Source organism: Erpetoichthys calabaricus, chromosome 4 (assembly GCF_900747795.2).
Source record: "Erpetoichthys calabaricus chromosome 4, fErpCal1.3, whole genome shotgun sequence".
NCBI lineage: Eukaryota > Metazoa > Chordata > Cladistia > Polypteriformes > Polypteridae > Erpetoichthys > Erpetoichthys calabaricus.
Window position 1 is genome coordinate 156,241,097 of NC_041397.2, and position 14,467 is coordinate 156,255,563.

General features: G+C 39.5%; 1 protein-coding gene across 1 annotated transcript in view; it reads left to right on the forward strand.

The window, feature by feature from the left end:
- ltn1 (listerin E3 ubiquitin protein ligase 1) overlaps positions 1-14,467 on the forward strand; it is a 284,812-nt gene that overhangs the window by 103,359 nt on the left and 166,986 nt on the right. Inside the window, exon 6 of the mRNA XM_051925735.1 lies at positions 8,298-8,478. Within this exon, the coding sequence (XP_051781695.1) occupies positions 8,298-8,478 (181 nt within the window). The remainder of the gene's footprint in view (positions 1-8,297; positions 8,479-14,467) is intronic.

Sequence of the window (14,467 nt, forward strand, 5' to 3'; positions counted from 1 at the left end):
TGGGATGGGATGAAGATCATCACTGGCTGCAGCTCGAAGCGGGGTACCACCATTGAGAGAGACGTGAAGAGAGCAAACCAAATGAACAACTTCTTTAACAGGTTTGACCACCCTAACCCACTCTCACTCTCACCTCGGAGTACTGCACCCTCCACACATCCTTCTGCTGATACCAGCATAGGAGAGACATCCCCACAAATAATTACAACAGCGCAAGTAAACAGAGAGCTGAGGAGACTTCGCGCCAGCAAAGCAGCGGGTCCAGATGGAGTATCGCTGCAACTGCTGAAAGTCTGTGCATCGGAGCTGGGGGGTCCTGTACAGCGCATCTTCAACCTGAGCCTGGAACAGGGGAGAGTCCCGAGGCTTTGGAAAACATCTTGCATCACCCCAGTCCCAAAGGTATCACATCCTAGTGAGATGAATGACTTCCGGCCTGTTGCTCTGACATCACATGTGATGAAGACCATGGAGAGGCTGCTGCTTCACCACCTGAGGTCACAGGTTCAACACGCCCTCGACCCTCTGCAGTTTGCATATCAGGAGAAGTGGTGCTGTAAGAATTATGTTTCTAGACTTCTCTAGCGCCTTCAACACAATCCAACCTCTGCTCCTTAGGGACAAGCTGACAGAGATGGGAGTAGATTCATACCTGGTGGCATGGATCGTGGACTATCTTAAAGACAGACCTCAGTATTTGCATCCTGGGAACTGCACGTCTGACATTGTGGTCAGCAACACAGGAGCGCCACAAGGGACTGTACTTTCTTCGATCCTGTTCAGCCTATATACATCGGACTTCCAACACAACTCGGAGTCCTGCCACATGCAAAAGTTCGCTGATGACACTGCTATCGTGGGCTGCATCAGGAGTGGGCAGGAGGAGGAGTATAGGGACCTAATCAATGACTTTGTTAAATGGTGCGACTCAAACCACCTACACCTGAACACCAGCAAAACCAAGGAGCTGGTGGTGGATTTTAGGAGGCCCAGACCTCTCATGGACCCCGTGATCATCAGAGGTGACTGTGTACAGATGGTGCAGACCTATAAATACCTGGGAGTGCAGCTGGATGATAAATTAGACCGGACTGCCAATACTGATCCTCTGTGTAAGAAAGGACAGAGCCGGTTATACTTCCTTAGAAGGCTGGTGTCCTTCAACATCTGCAATAAGATGCTGCAGATGTTCTATCAGACGGTTGTGGTGAGTGCCCTCTTCTATGCGGTGGTGTGCTGGGGAGGCAGCATTAAGAAGAAAGACGCCTCACGCCTGGACAAACTGGTGAGGAAGGCAGGCTGTATTGTTGGCATGGAGCTAGACAGTTTGACATCTGTGGCAGAGCGACGGGCGCTCAGCAGGCTGCTATCAATTTTGGAAAATCCACTGCATCCACTAAACAGTGTCATCTCTAGACAGAGGAGCAGCTTCAGCGACAGACTGCTGTCACTGTCCTGCTCCACTGACAGACTGAGGAGATCGTTCCTCCCCCAAACTATGCGACTCTTCAAGTCCACCCGGAGGGGGTAAACGTTAACATTATATAAAGTTATTGTGTGTTTTTACCTGCATTATTATCAATCTTTAATTTAATATTGTTTTTTGTATCAGTAAGGTGCTGCTGGAGTATGTGAATTACCCCTTGGGATTAATAAAGTATCTATCTATCTATCTATCTATCTATCTATCTATCTATCTATCTATCTATCTATCTATCTATCTCTCTCTCTCTCTCTCTCTCTCTCTCTCTCTCTCTCTCTCTCTCTCTCTCTCTCTCTCTCTCTCTCTCTCTCTCTCTCTCTCTCTCTCTCTCTCTCTCTCTCTCTCTCTCTCTCTCTCATTTTGGTTGCTGTCACTGGTAGAAAACGTGCATCACAATATAGGGTGTTGGAAATGGAAGCAGCTTCAATAGCATCTTTCGCGTTATTTTAATCTTCTCCTGTCTACAAGTTATGCCGACAAGAATTTTTCTAAAAAATTCCTTGCGATAATGCATTTTCAGGGTGCGAAAGATGCCCAAATCCAATGGCTGAAGCACTGCCGTGCAATTGGGTGGGAGGAATTCAATGCGAATATTATAGCATGTAGCATGTTGTGGGCAGCACAGTTATCAATCGGAAGCCAAATCATCCTTTTCTTCTTCTTCTTCATATTATGACGTTTCTGAACTCTTTTGGGATGGGATCCCTTCACCCAACGGAAACGACACGCTAAAGTGCGTCCCGAAGTGCTATTGCCGTGTCTGTGTGAGATTGTTTGTCCGGGTCCCAAGAGAGGTTAAAAACCTCATGTTTTCTTGAATGAGTGCCGCATTAATAGGAATGTTTCTTGAACGAGCATCACTGAACCACACATAAGAAAACCGGCTTTTTCAGCATCTTCAAATGCAGAAGTTCGCATACGTTTGCATCCCGAGATTTTTCTTATTTTTTGCATATAACAAAGACATATGCATTGCATTTGTCATTCCAACAGATTGCACATCACAAACATTAACACTGTTAATCGTTTTTTTGGTGTCTGCCGTTTCTATAGAAGGGTGACAGTGAGTTAAATTCCAATGGATGTTTTTCAAATGTTGACGCGCAATAAGGAAAAGGTATCACTGAAAACCACAGAAAACAAACACAGCAAAAAAACAGTACAAGCAAAGTTTGAAGAAAGAACATTTTTTACAATGTTTCTATTTGGGGTTCGTTGTGCAAATGTGCACAACTGAGCTGTGACCACAGAACTAACTGCTCTGTGGATGATTCATTCAAGCATTTCAAGGTCACTTCGTTGTAATGAAAGTATCTGCTGCTGAATGTACTTCGTAGTAACGAGATTTCTATAGACTCATGTCATATGGGGAAACTGTCAGAAACAAAAATACTTCGTTGTAATACTCTGTCACCGCGGTCTCTCTCTTCTCTCTGCGCCGCGGCAATACCCGCCTAGTGTTCTGAAAAGTGTCTTCAGTGAAGGGGGCAGCCTTTTTGCTGTAGCCCTTCACTGAGTGAGTCTCCGTTGCCGGCAGTTCTCTGGGGATTGGGGACCCCTATAGCCTGCCAGGCTGCTGCATCCTAGCACTTCAGTTGCGACATCGCGGCTGCAACTATACTAGCAGATGACGTTTTTGGTACTGTAATGCCATGGTAAAACAATAAGTAACGCTGAAGATGCAGAATGATTCAATTACAAACGATAGTAATCATTTTGTACAAGTTGAGTGCTAACTAGGATCTGTCATGCGGGCCGCACAGATTTCTGTTGTGAGCCGCGTGTTTGACATGCCTGTTCTACAGAATTCAGAAATGTTGCTGCAGCATCCTCCACCCTCTATTTTCTCTGTATGCAAATTGCTAAGGGTCCAGATAGGGCTGTGTATTCAAGTAGTTCACTCTTAATTAAGTTTTTAAAATGCTTTGGGGTGTGTAGTTTTAGCTAATGGAATAACATTTGCCTGTTTTCATAAGATGTGTATTTGCTGTAATCCAAAGACATTTCCAATATAGAGTAGAGTGATGGATATTGGAGAGAGCTTTTCTGCACAGGAATGAAGCAGACACCTGCTTATTTTGTCCAGACCCACACTTTTTTGATTTTAATTTGTTTAAGGACCTTTTTGACATAATTTTAATCACAGAAGTGCTGATCACTAGCTCCAGTCCTTAGCCTCTTCTTTTGCTGACTAATTTCCAAAGCAAAAACCTGTGTCTAAAATCTTAACCGAACTCATGGAAATTTTGAGCCAGCGGAGAGTCAGTTTTAACCCCATCTGTTCAACATGATTATTGATTTTTGTATGAGTGGCATCTTTGTGCCATTCCTCAATCAACCCAAGTTATCAGTCATCCGTTCATTTTCTGTCCGGTCCTTGTATTTAAGTTTTGCCCACTTTATTTTGTGTTTCACCTCCTATAACTCGTTCTGTTAATGTTCCATGTTAAAATACACCTTTTTTCCGGCTATCATTTCTTTTAGTTCTCTGTTAATTCATGGCTTGTTGTTAGGGTATTTTTTGAGTGATTTCACTGGAATTATGGAGTCCTTGCAGAATTTCATGTAACTGCTTGCAGTGTCAGTCAATTCATCAATGTCATAACACATTTCATTAGACACTGACCAGTTAGTGCATTCAAAACAGCTACACAGATGCTCAACAGAATCCTGGTTCAGAATTTTTATTTGTGCAGTTTCTGTCCTTTCTCTTTTAAAATCAGGTTTATAGATTGGAATAAGTTTGACACAGTTATGATCTAGAACTGATCAAGCACTCTGTTGTGACATGTTAGGCAAGTAATTAAAAGTTATGCAGTGTTCTCTTCTGTGAACACTAGTTAATGTCACCCAAAGTACAATCCAGAAGGTTGTAAGACAGTGATTCAAGCCTCTATCACTCTGATGATGGTTTTAGTGGCTTTGGACACCATCATCCTCAGGTGAGTATACATGATTGTGATGAAAATTTGAGTGAACTTTCAGGGTCAAATAAACAGGACACAGTGAGACAGACAGACGTTCCAAATCTTTCATGCTCACTTCTCTCTAACCATCACCTTCTTACAACATTGTTTATCTTTAAAAGGCAGAAACCTCTACTGTGTGACTTACCAGTGATGGCTGAGTTTTTGTCCAGATGAATTGGTAACCAAATCCATTAGTCATCAAGTGGTCATCCAAATCGTTTTCATTTAGCCAGGTTTATGTAAATGTCACAACACAGGTGTTTCTGTAATCAGTCTGAAATCCTGTTTATTTTGGAGAGACTGAACATTTCACATTGTAGAAGTTGGTAAGGAAGGTCGAACTCCATGCATTTTTTTCAGGTCTTTCTCAAATACCACCTCTTTTCCCCTTTTTTTGTTCTTTCCTAGTTGTGCAACTATTAATAACAAGTTACTGTGTTAATAATAGTGCTAAGTTTCCTTAAGAAATTGGATGGTAGATACTTGTGTTCAGTTGAGTTCCACTGGAAAAGGTACTGTCTGATGTAGGAAATCTATACAGGCTGATTAAAAAGGGTAGCACTAAGACTCCAGGTCAGATGAAAGTAAATCAAGATAGATAGATTGATTGATTGTTAATCCCCAAGGGGAAATTCACACAGTCCAGCAGCAGCATACTAATAAAAACAATATTAATTAAAGAGTGATAAAAATGCAGTGCAAGTTAAAAACTGCAAGGTGGAGAGTGAGAGGCAGGTATAACAGCCAGTAACATTGTATAATGTTACCGTTTACCCCCAACCCTACCACACCCCCCCCTAGGTAGAGCTGAAGCGTCGTATAGTGTGGGGGAGGAAGATAGATAGATAGATACTTTATTAATCCCAAGGGGAAATTCACAACGATCGAACAATCTCCTCAGTCTGTCAGTGGAGCAGGACAGTGACAGCAGTCTGTTGCTGAAGCTGCTTCTCTGTCTGGAGATGATACTGTTCAGTGGATGCAGTGGATTCTACATGTTTGACAGGAGCCTGCTCAGTGCCCGTCGCTCCGTGCCTACAATAGAGCCTGCCTTCCTCACCAGTTTGTCCAGGCATGAGGCGTCCCTCTTCTTTATGCTGCCTCCCCAGCACACCACCGCGTAGAAGAGGGCGCTCGCCACAACCGTCTGATAGAATATCTGCAGTATCATATTGCAGATGTTGAAGGATGCCAGCCTTCTAAGGAAGTATAGCCTGCTTTGTCCTCTCTTGCACAGAGTATCAGTATTGGCAGTCCAGTCCAGTTTATCATCCAGCTGCACTCCCAGGTATTTATAGGTCTGTACCATCTGCGCACAGTCACCTCTGATAATCACGGGGTCCGTGACGGGCCTGGGCCTCCTAAAATCCACCACTAGCTCTTTGGTTTTGCTGGTGTTCAGTTGTAGGTGGTTTGAGTCGCACCATTTAAAAAAGTCCTTGATTAGGTTCCTATACTCCTCCTCCTGCCCACTCCTGATGCAGCCCACGATAGCAGTGTCGTTAGCGAACTTTTGCACGTGGCAGGACTCTGAGTTGTGTTGGAAGTCCGATGTATATAGGCTGAACAGGACCAGAGAAAGCACAGTCCTGAGCTGGACTCGGAGTTCCTTCTGCACGCACTTGAGCTCATGCTGATCACCGCCTTTAAAAGTCCTTTTCTTCTGGTTCAAAAGGCCCTTGATGTCACTTGTAATCCATGGCTTGTTGTTAGCATAGCAGCGTATTGTTCTTACTGGAACTACAGTGTCCATACAGAAGTTGATGTAGTCAGTAGTGCAGTCAACAACCTCCTCCTTATAAATAAATCACATATTGTACTGAACACAAAGGTTAATATGGCTTAAATTATAACACATTACTCATCATGTCGAGACTATTTAGGATGAACAAAATAATGTCGATCTTTCTTTGCTGATGGATGGCTTTACAGTCTTCAGTGTTGTGCTGAATAAACATTTCAGTTTTCAGTCTAATGTCACAGCTTTTGTTACTCTTCTAGCGTAATGCCTAATCTTGCTCAGCTTGAAAGACCTTTGGCCCTTCTCATTGGATTACAAATGGTGAAATATGAAATTAAAAAAAAAGCAATTTCAGTTATTTCAAAATATGGCACCTTTTCCTGTGTATAGCTCTTTTAAATGCTGGCAAAGAGAATCAAAATATTTGCTGTTCCTCTCTTGGGACAAACTGGCAATAGACTAAATTGATTAAACCAGATTCCGCTAGCGTTAATAATAATCTTTAGCTCCTGTTAGGAAATTCTTGGGCATTCTCAGACCATCTCAGACATGTGTCTCCAATGTGCCCTTTTATGAGCCTTGTTTGACACATCTTCAGCTGCTAACCCCAGTCTTTTACATGATAGAGAGCCATGATATTGTATTTGGAGGTGATTATTCTTATTTCACCCATGTCATGTGTAGCTACGAAATAGCAGTGTTTAACTTATCAACCACTGATTAAGTTAAAGGTTTTAGAAGATTGATCTTATTGGGTTTATAGGCTTTCTGATTAAGTTAAATTTGTGTGGTTAATTTAATTGCTCTGCTGCTTTCAGTTCCTAATAGTCTTACTTTTAGACATGTTTCTTTAAACAGACACACATTAGGTTGTTTCACATCCAGAAGCTGAATGCCTTCATCAAAAATGAAAATGCTAAATACAGTGATCCCTCGCTATATCGCGCTTCGCCTTTCGCGGCTTCACTCCATCGCGGATTTTATATGTAAGCATATTTAAATATATATCGCGGATTTTTCGCTGCTTCGCGGGTTTCTGCGGACAATGGGTCTTTTAATTTCTGGTACATGCTTCCTCAGTTGGTTTGCCCAGTTGATTTCATACAAGGGACGCTATTGGCAGATGGCTGAGAAGCTATCCAGCTTACTTTCTCTCTCTCTCTCTCTCTCTCTCTCTCTCTCTCTTGCGCTGACGTAGGGGGGTGTGAGCAGGGGGGCTGTGTGCAGCTGCTTCCTGAAGGACATGCTGCACGGAGCTTCGCATACTTAAAAGCTCAAAGGGCACGTATTGATTTTTTTTATCTGTCTCTCGCTATCTCTCTCTATCTCTCTCTCTGTCTTCCTGCTCCTGACAGAGGGGGTGTGAACTGCCGCCTTCAACAGCTTTGTACCGGCGGTGCTTCGCATACTTAAAAGCCAAAAAGCCCTATTGATTTTTTTTTTGACTGCTTGCTTTGCACTCCTTTGAAAAGGAAGATATGTTTGCATTCTTTTAATTGTGAGACAGAACTGTCATCTCTGTCTTGTCATGGAGCACAGTTTAAACTTTTGAAAAAGAGACAAATGTTTGTTTGCAGTGTTTGAATAACGTTCCTGTCTCTCTACAACCTCCTGTGTTTCTGCGCAAATCTGTGACCCAAGCATGACATTCTAAAAATAACCATATAAACATATGGTTTCTACTTCGCGGATTTTCCTATTTCGCGGGTGGCTCTGGAACGCAACCCCCGCGATGGAGGAGGGATTACTGTATATGTTCTGGGAGCATTCCATGTGAACACATCATGAAGTTTACAACAAACTGTGTTAATGCTTGTCTAAAATACAAAAGCAAGAGATATGCAATGCACACAAATAAAAAACATGTGTGCAATTTACAAAATCAGACTGCAGAATTTATCATATTGGAAGTTTTAACATTAGTATGAACTGGTGACTATCAATCAGAAAAATTTTGGAGACAATGTTGAACATGTGTGATTAAAGGCTTTATAATAATGGCATTTGTCAAATAATGCTTAAAATATTTTGTAAAATATGTTATTGAAAGGTTCTTACTTAGAATATAATTTTAAATTAAATCATTTGCTCTTGCTAATTGTAGGACTGTTCCAGGTGATGAAAGGGAAGCTAAATACTTGAGAGTTGTGACATGCTCCTTGCTAGCTTTAAAGAAATTGTTAACTTTATTGTCAAAGTCAGATGCTGATGAAATGGAGGAGAAGCTTATGCATATTATATCCCAAAGCAAGTTTTGGAAATACAGTAAACACAAGTCTGCACAGGTATGTATCTCTTACTGTAGTTGTATTTTTATCAAACTGAAAGTTCATTGTTGCAGTTTGTCCTTATGGTACTGTATTTTATATGCAGAAACATTTAACCAATGTCTAACCATTCTTCTTTTAAACCAAGCCTAACTAGCACAGAAAATATTTATTGGTTACTTTCAAATCATTTCTAGCTCCCTGTTTTTACATGTTCTCAAATGTTCATCCCTTTTTCTTGATTGCACCGTGGTTAAATGTCCTTTTCCTTAGATATAACCCGACATGCAAATATTGTTAAAATATGGGAATGTTAACACTTTTTTTTTGTATGGCAGAATTATACAGTAGGAGATTTTAATATATACAACTTTCTACATTTTTCAAATGAGCCCAGTCAAGCATGGTACGCATATTTAACAATGATTAAAAAGGAGTAGAAGACTAAAGAGGTTTTTATATTACTGCTTTTACTTTATTATGATGCTGCTTTATGAAACCCTGGATCAAAGCAAGTGTATAGCCAGTAGATATGGAATTGGAGTTTAAGCCACAAGTTTTTTTCCATGAATTTTAAATGACAAAAATTAGTCATCACTGCTGACCTTAGTGAGTCACCAAACCTACATGTTCTGAGTTCTGTAAACTATTTAAAAATAGAACAATAACTTGCATTGGGATTGTGTTCACTATAAAAAGACTTTGTAATGAAAGCTTGACGTATAAAAAGAGCTGCTTTTCCTGAACACATCTAGTGAAACTCTACTGTAACACAGACCACGATTTAAGGTGGTAAAAGCTATATCCTCTCCTTTCCCTGTTAGGTTTCTTGCTCCCGTACTAAATCAAAAGTCACCATCATGCTCTGGCAGATATGCGTAACTTCTTCGTCATTTGCTCCTTAATGATCATATCCACAGGAAAGATTTTTTACACATCCACAATCTGAAATTACAGCTTGACCAATTAATATTATATATTATCTTTAATATTTATTTTCAATGACTGTCTATTAACTGAAATTACTTTTATTGGATCACGTGGAGTTGAAAACATCATGCAGTTCTGGACTAGAGAGGTGGAGAAAGTTTGCTCATTTTATGATGGAAACATTAGCCAGGAAGAACAACAATACTAACTCATCCATCCATCCTCTTCTGCTTACCCGAGATTAGGTCTCGGGGGCAGTAGCTTGAGCAGAGATGCCCAGACTTCCCTCTCCCTGGCCACTTCTACTAGCTCTTCCTGGGGAATTCCAAGGCGTTCAGAGGCCAGCCGAGAGACATAGTTCCTCCTGTGTGTCCTGGGTCTTCCCAAGGGGCCTCCTCCCAGTTAGATGTGCCCAGAACACCTCACCAGGGAGGCGTCCAGGAGACATCCTGATCAGATACTCGAGCCACCTCATCTGACTCCTCTCGATGCGGAGTTGCAGTGGCTCTACTCTGAGCTCCTCCCAGATGACCGAGCTTCTCCCCCTATTATTAATGAAAAGCCCAGACACCCTGTGGACGAAACTCATTTCAGCCGCTTGTATTCGCGATCTTGTTCTTTCGGTCACTACCCATACCTCATGACCATAGGTGAGGGTAGGAACATAGATCAGCTGGTAAATTGAGAGCTTTGCCTTTCGGCTCAGCTCCTTTTTCACCACGAAAGACCGATGCAGAGCCTGCATCACTGCGGATGCCGCACCGATCCGCCTGTCGATCTCACGCTCTATTCTTCCCTCACTCGTGAACAAGACCCCAAGATACTTGAACTCCTCAACTTGGGGCAGGATCTCGCTCCCAATCCTGAGAGGGCACTACACCCTTTTCCGGTGGTTTTTACAAAACACATGTAGACTGGTTGGGCAAACTCCCATGCACCCTCCAGGACTCACCCAAAGGTGTAAAGCTGGTCCACTGTTCCGCGACTAGGACGAAAACCACACTGTTCCTCCTGAAGCCGAGGTTTGACTATTTGACGGACCCTTCTCTCCAGGACAACTGAATAGACTTTTCCAGGGAGGCTGAAGAGTGTGATCCCTCTGTAGTTGACGGTGGACGGTGTATGTGCCCAAAAAGAAGTCTAACTGCATACTCGTACTATTGCTCGCGTACTAAAGTGTCAGCAGGTGTTTTTCGTGGCATTACATGTGTGATTTGTAAGCATGCCCTTGTCGATCAAACAGAGGAAACTCTGCAGTCTAATTGTGACTTTACGCTGTAGGAAGATAAGTAAATAAATCAAGATAAGTAACATTCGATCTGGCTTTTATATAAGTAACATATAAATGCTTCTTATGTAAAGACCATCACAAAACATAATCACAAACAGGAGTTTGCAGGATACGTCAGCGATCTCTGTAAGCCGTGCTGTTTCTTTGAAGGACAGGTGATTGGCAGGATGACGCCGGACCTTATCCTGTATCCAAACGGTTCCATCTTTCGCCTTTACGCCTGGTGCAGCTGCGTTGTTCTTATATGTGAGTGTACTTTGCTTGCGGGGAGGGCTTCTGTTCTCTTTCTCCAGTCTGAGCTCACCTCTGTTATAGCACGTCTTTATTTGAAAACAGCAGTGTCAGATCGGGGTGAGCGTGAACGCGACTGAGAGAATAAAACTGAACAATAAATACGCTAACCTTTACAAGTACCATACATTTACACTGGCTGTTACAGACTCAAATCAAATGTATGTTTTTATTGTATAATAACAATAAGAACAGCTCACTACTCAAAACGTTTATTTTGGGACACGTTAAGTCTCGAACCCAGGACCTCCTAATTAGGAGTCTGCAGCACTAACCGCTGTACGCCAATCAAGAAGTCAGGATAACCAGCAACACTAACCTGATTTCTTTTTCTTCAGTTATAGACTAGGCAAAAAAAGCGCATTTGCTCAGTTATACTTGTATCTTTTGTGAAAGAGCTTATTTGATATTTGGACTTCAGTCTTCACACATTATACACTTCATGTCAAAATTTTGTTGTTAGTACTAAAACATGGAAAAAGTTTGTCCATTAGGTATGTGTTCAACATTTCCTGTCATCCTACACTTACCCAGATCTTTGTAGACACGGAACACACATGAAATGCGTATATTCCAAACTAGCAAAATACCCACGCTTCGCAGCGGAGAAGTAGTGTGTTAAAGAGGTTATGAAAAAAAAAAAGGAAACATTTTAAAAATAACGTAACATGATTGTCAATGTAATTGTGTTGTCATTGTTATGAGTGTTGCTGTCTTTTATATATATATATATATATATAATATACACACACACATAAACATATATATACATATACATATATATACATATCTACATATCTACATATATATATACATATACACATCCACATATATATACATATATATGTAGACATATCAACATATATACACATACATAAACACACACATATACATATACACATACATACATACATACACATATATATATATATATATATATATATATATATATACAGACACATATATATGCATAAATATTTACATATCTACATATATACACATCTACATATATATACACATATATATACATATCTACATATATATATATATATATATCTAGACATACATACATAGATTGACACATATATATATATATATATATATATATATATATATATATATATATACATATCTACATACTGTATATATATATATATATATATATATATATATATATATATATATATATATATGTAATTGTGTTGTCATTGTTATGAGTGTTGCTGTCATATATATATATATATATATATATATATATATATATATATATATATATATATATATATATATATATATATATATAGCAAAATACCCGCGCTTCGCAGCGGAGAAGTAGTGTGTTAAAGAGGTTATGTAACCATATATATACATAAACATATATACATATATATACATATCTACATATACATATATATACATATACACATCCACATATACATATATATATATACATATACAAATTTACATATCTACATATATATATATATAGATATATATATATATATAGATATATATATATATAGATATATATATATAGATATAAATATAGACATAGATATATACATACATACATTCACACATATATATATATATCTATATATATATACTGTATATATACATATCTACTTATTGGCTCCTGTATTTAGGATATAGCGGGTTGGATAATGGATGGATCGACATTTGTATGCATAGCCCTATTTGCCCGTTTTCGTTTTTTTTCTTTCTTCAGTAATATTTCAGCAAACCCGGAGCTTGTCAATTCAAATCCTGGTACTGACACCACTGTGTGACCCTGAGAAGTCACTTCACCTGCCTGTGCTGCAAAAAACAAAAGTAATGTAACAAATTGTACCTCAGATGTCGTAAGTTGGTGGAATAAAGGCATAAGTAAAATAGATAAATATGTATTATACACATAGGAACTATTCATTTATTTTCAGTTAAGTCATCTGCAGCAAACCTTTATAAATGAGGGTTTCTCCTTTTTAGATAGTGCAAACTGTTTCTTCTTCATTGACGTTTTCTCTTGGAGAGATTTTTTCATTTCACTGAAAATTAAAGCAGCAGCTGCCAAAATATGTAGCTTTCTTATTAATTTTTCAACATTGTGTAAAATAAATTTATAAAGTAACATAAAAGGTTTAAATACTGGTTATCCTTTTACACTAAAATATTACTAAAGAGATACAAAAAAAGTAAAATTGATATGTTCTTTTTCTTTAAGGAGATTAAATATTACTGAAGAAAGAAAAAAAAAAACTAAAACAGCCAAATGGGGCTATGCATACGAACTTAAAAGGTTTAAATAAACAGAAATATATATTTTATTTTTACTTGCTTAACTTGTGGAGGGTGTATCCTGTAGCAAAGCCCTAACTTTTTTTGTGAAAGCCCGTTTCAGTCAATAAGTCTTAAAAACAGGTGTAAAGATATTGACAATAAGCTACGCAAACCCAGCAAGACATGGAATCGTTTAAATCAAGTATCATTACATCTTCCTTTCTTAAAGAGAAGTAAGGCAGTACTTATATGCTTACATATTTATATATAGACATACATACATATATATATATATCTATATCCGAAGCCGTGCAAGCACACTCTTGAGAATACAACGTATAGTTGTACAGAAGAAAAGCAATCTTGCCTCAAATGAATGGCAACCTTTTGTAGGTCTACGAACTTAATTTAAACTTTAGGTTTACACGGTGCTTTCTTTCCGAAGTACCTGCACTCATGAATATGTCTGTATGTGTCAGACGGTACCGCTTTTAAATTTTTATTAAGAAGAAAAGAAAACCTTTTTAAATTGAGGGAAAATATACTAATAACAGTTTGTTAAGGATCTGTTTTTTTGTGAAGCTGCCTTCACTCGAGTGATCACTTTGAGCTGACTTGCTGGCCAACTATAAGCGTTACCTGGTAGGTAACCACCCATACAATCAGATTGTGAATCAGACTATGAATGCCGTGAATGTAATTACCCCGATCTACATGTTGTCAAATAAACGAACCACACACCGTGGCGCAATTTTAGGGGCTTTGCCTGTAGCGCTGACGTCCGAGGTTCGATTCCCGTAAGGGAGTGAAGTGAGTGGCTGGTTACCTACAAGGTAACGCTTATGGTTGGCCAGCAAGTGAGGTAACATCAGCCACGGTGCCTTCAGTTGTGAGAAGCAGATCATAGAATGATTGAAAATAGTTTACTGTCAAATAATGCAAAGAGTACGCGACACGTCTTTCCCCCTTATTCTTGGCTCATCAGGCGTACACACTCACTGCACTCGCTTACGGTAATCGAACCTCGGACGTCAGCGCTAGACGGGCTTCGCAGCGGTGAAGTATTGCTTTTAAATTTTAATCAAGAAGAAAAGAAAACCTTTTTAAATTAAGTCTTAAAAAGAGGTGTAAAGATATTGACAATAAGGTACGCAAACCCACCAAGAAATGCAATCGTTTAAATCAAGGCGCGAGTTGAAAAACACCATCCCATAA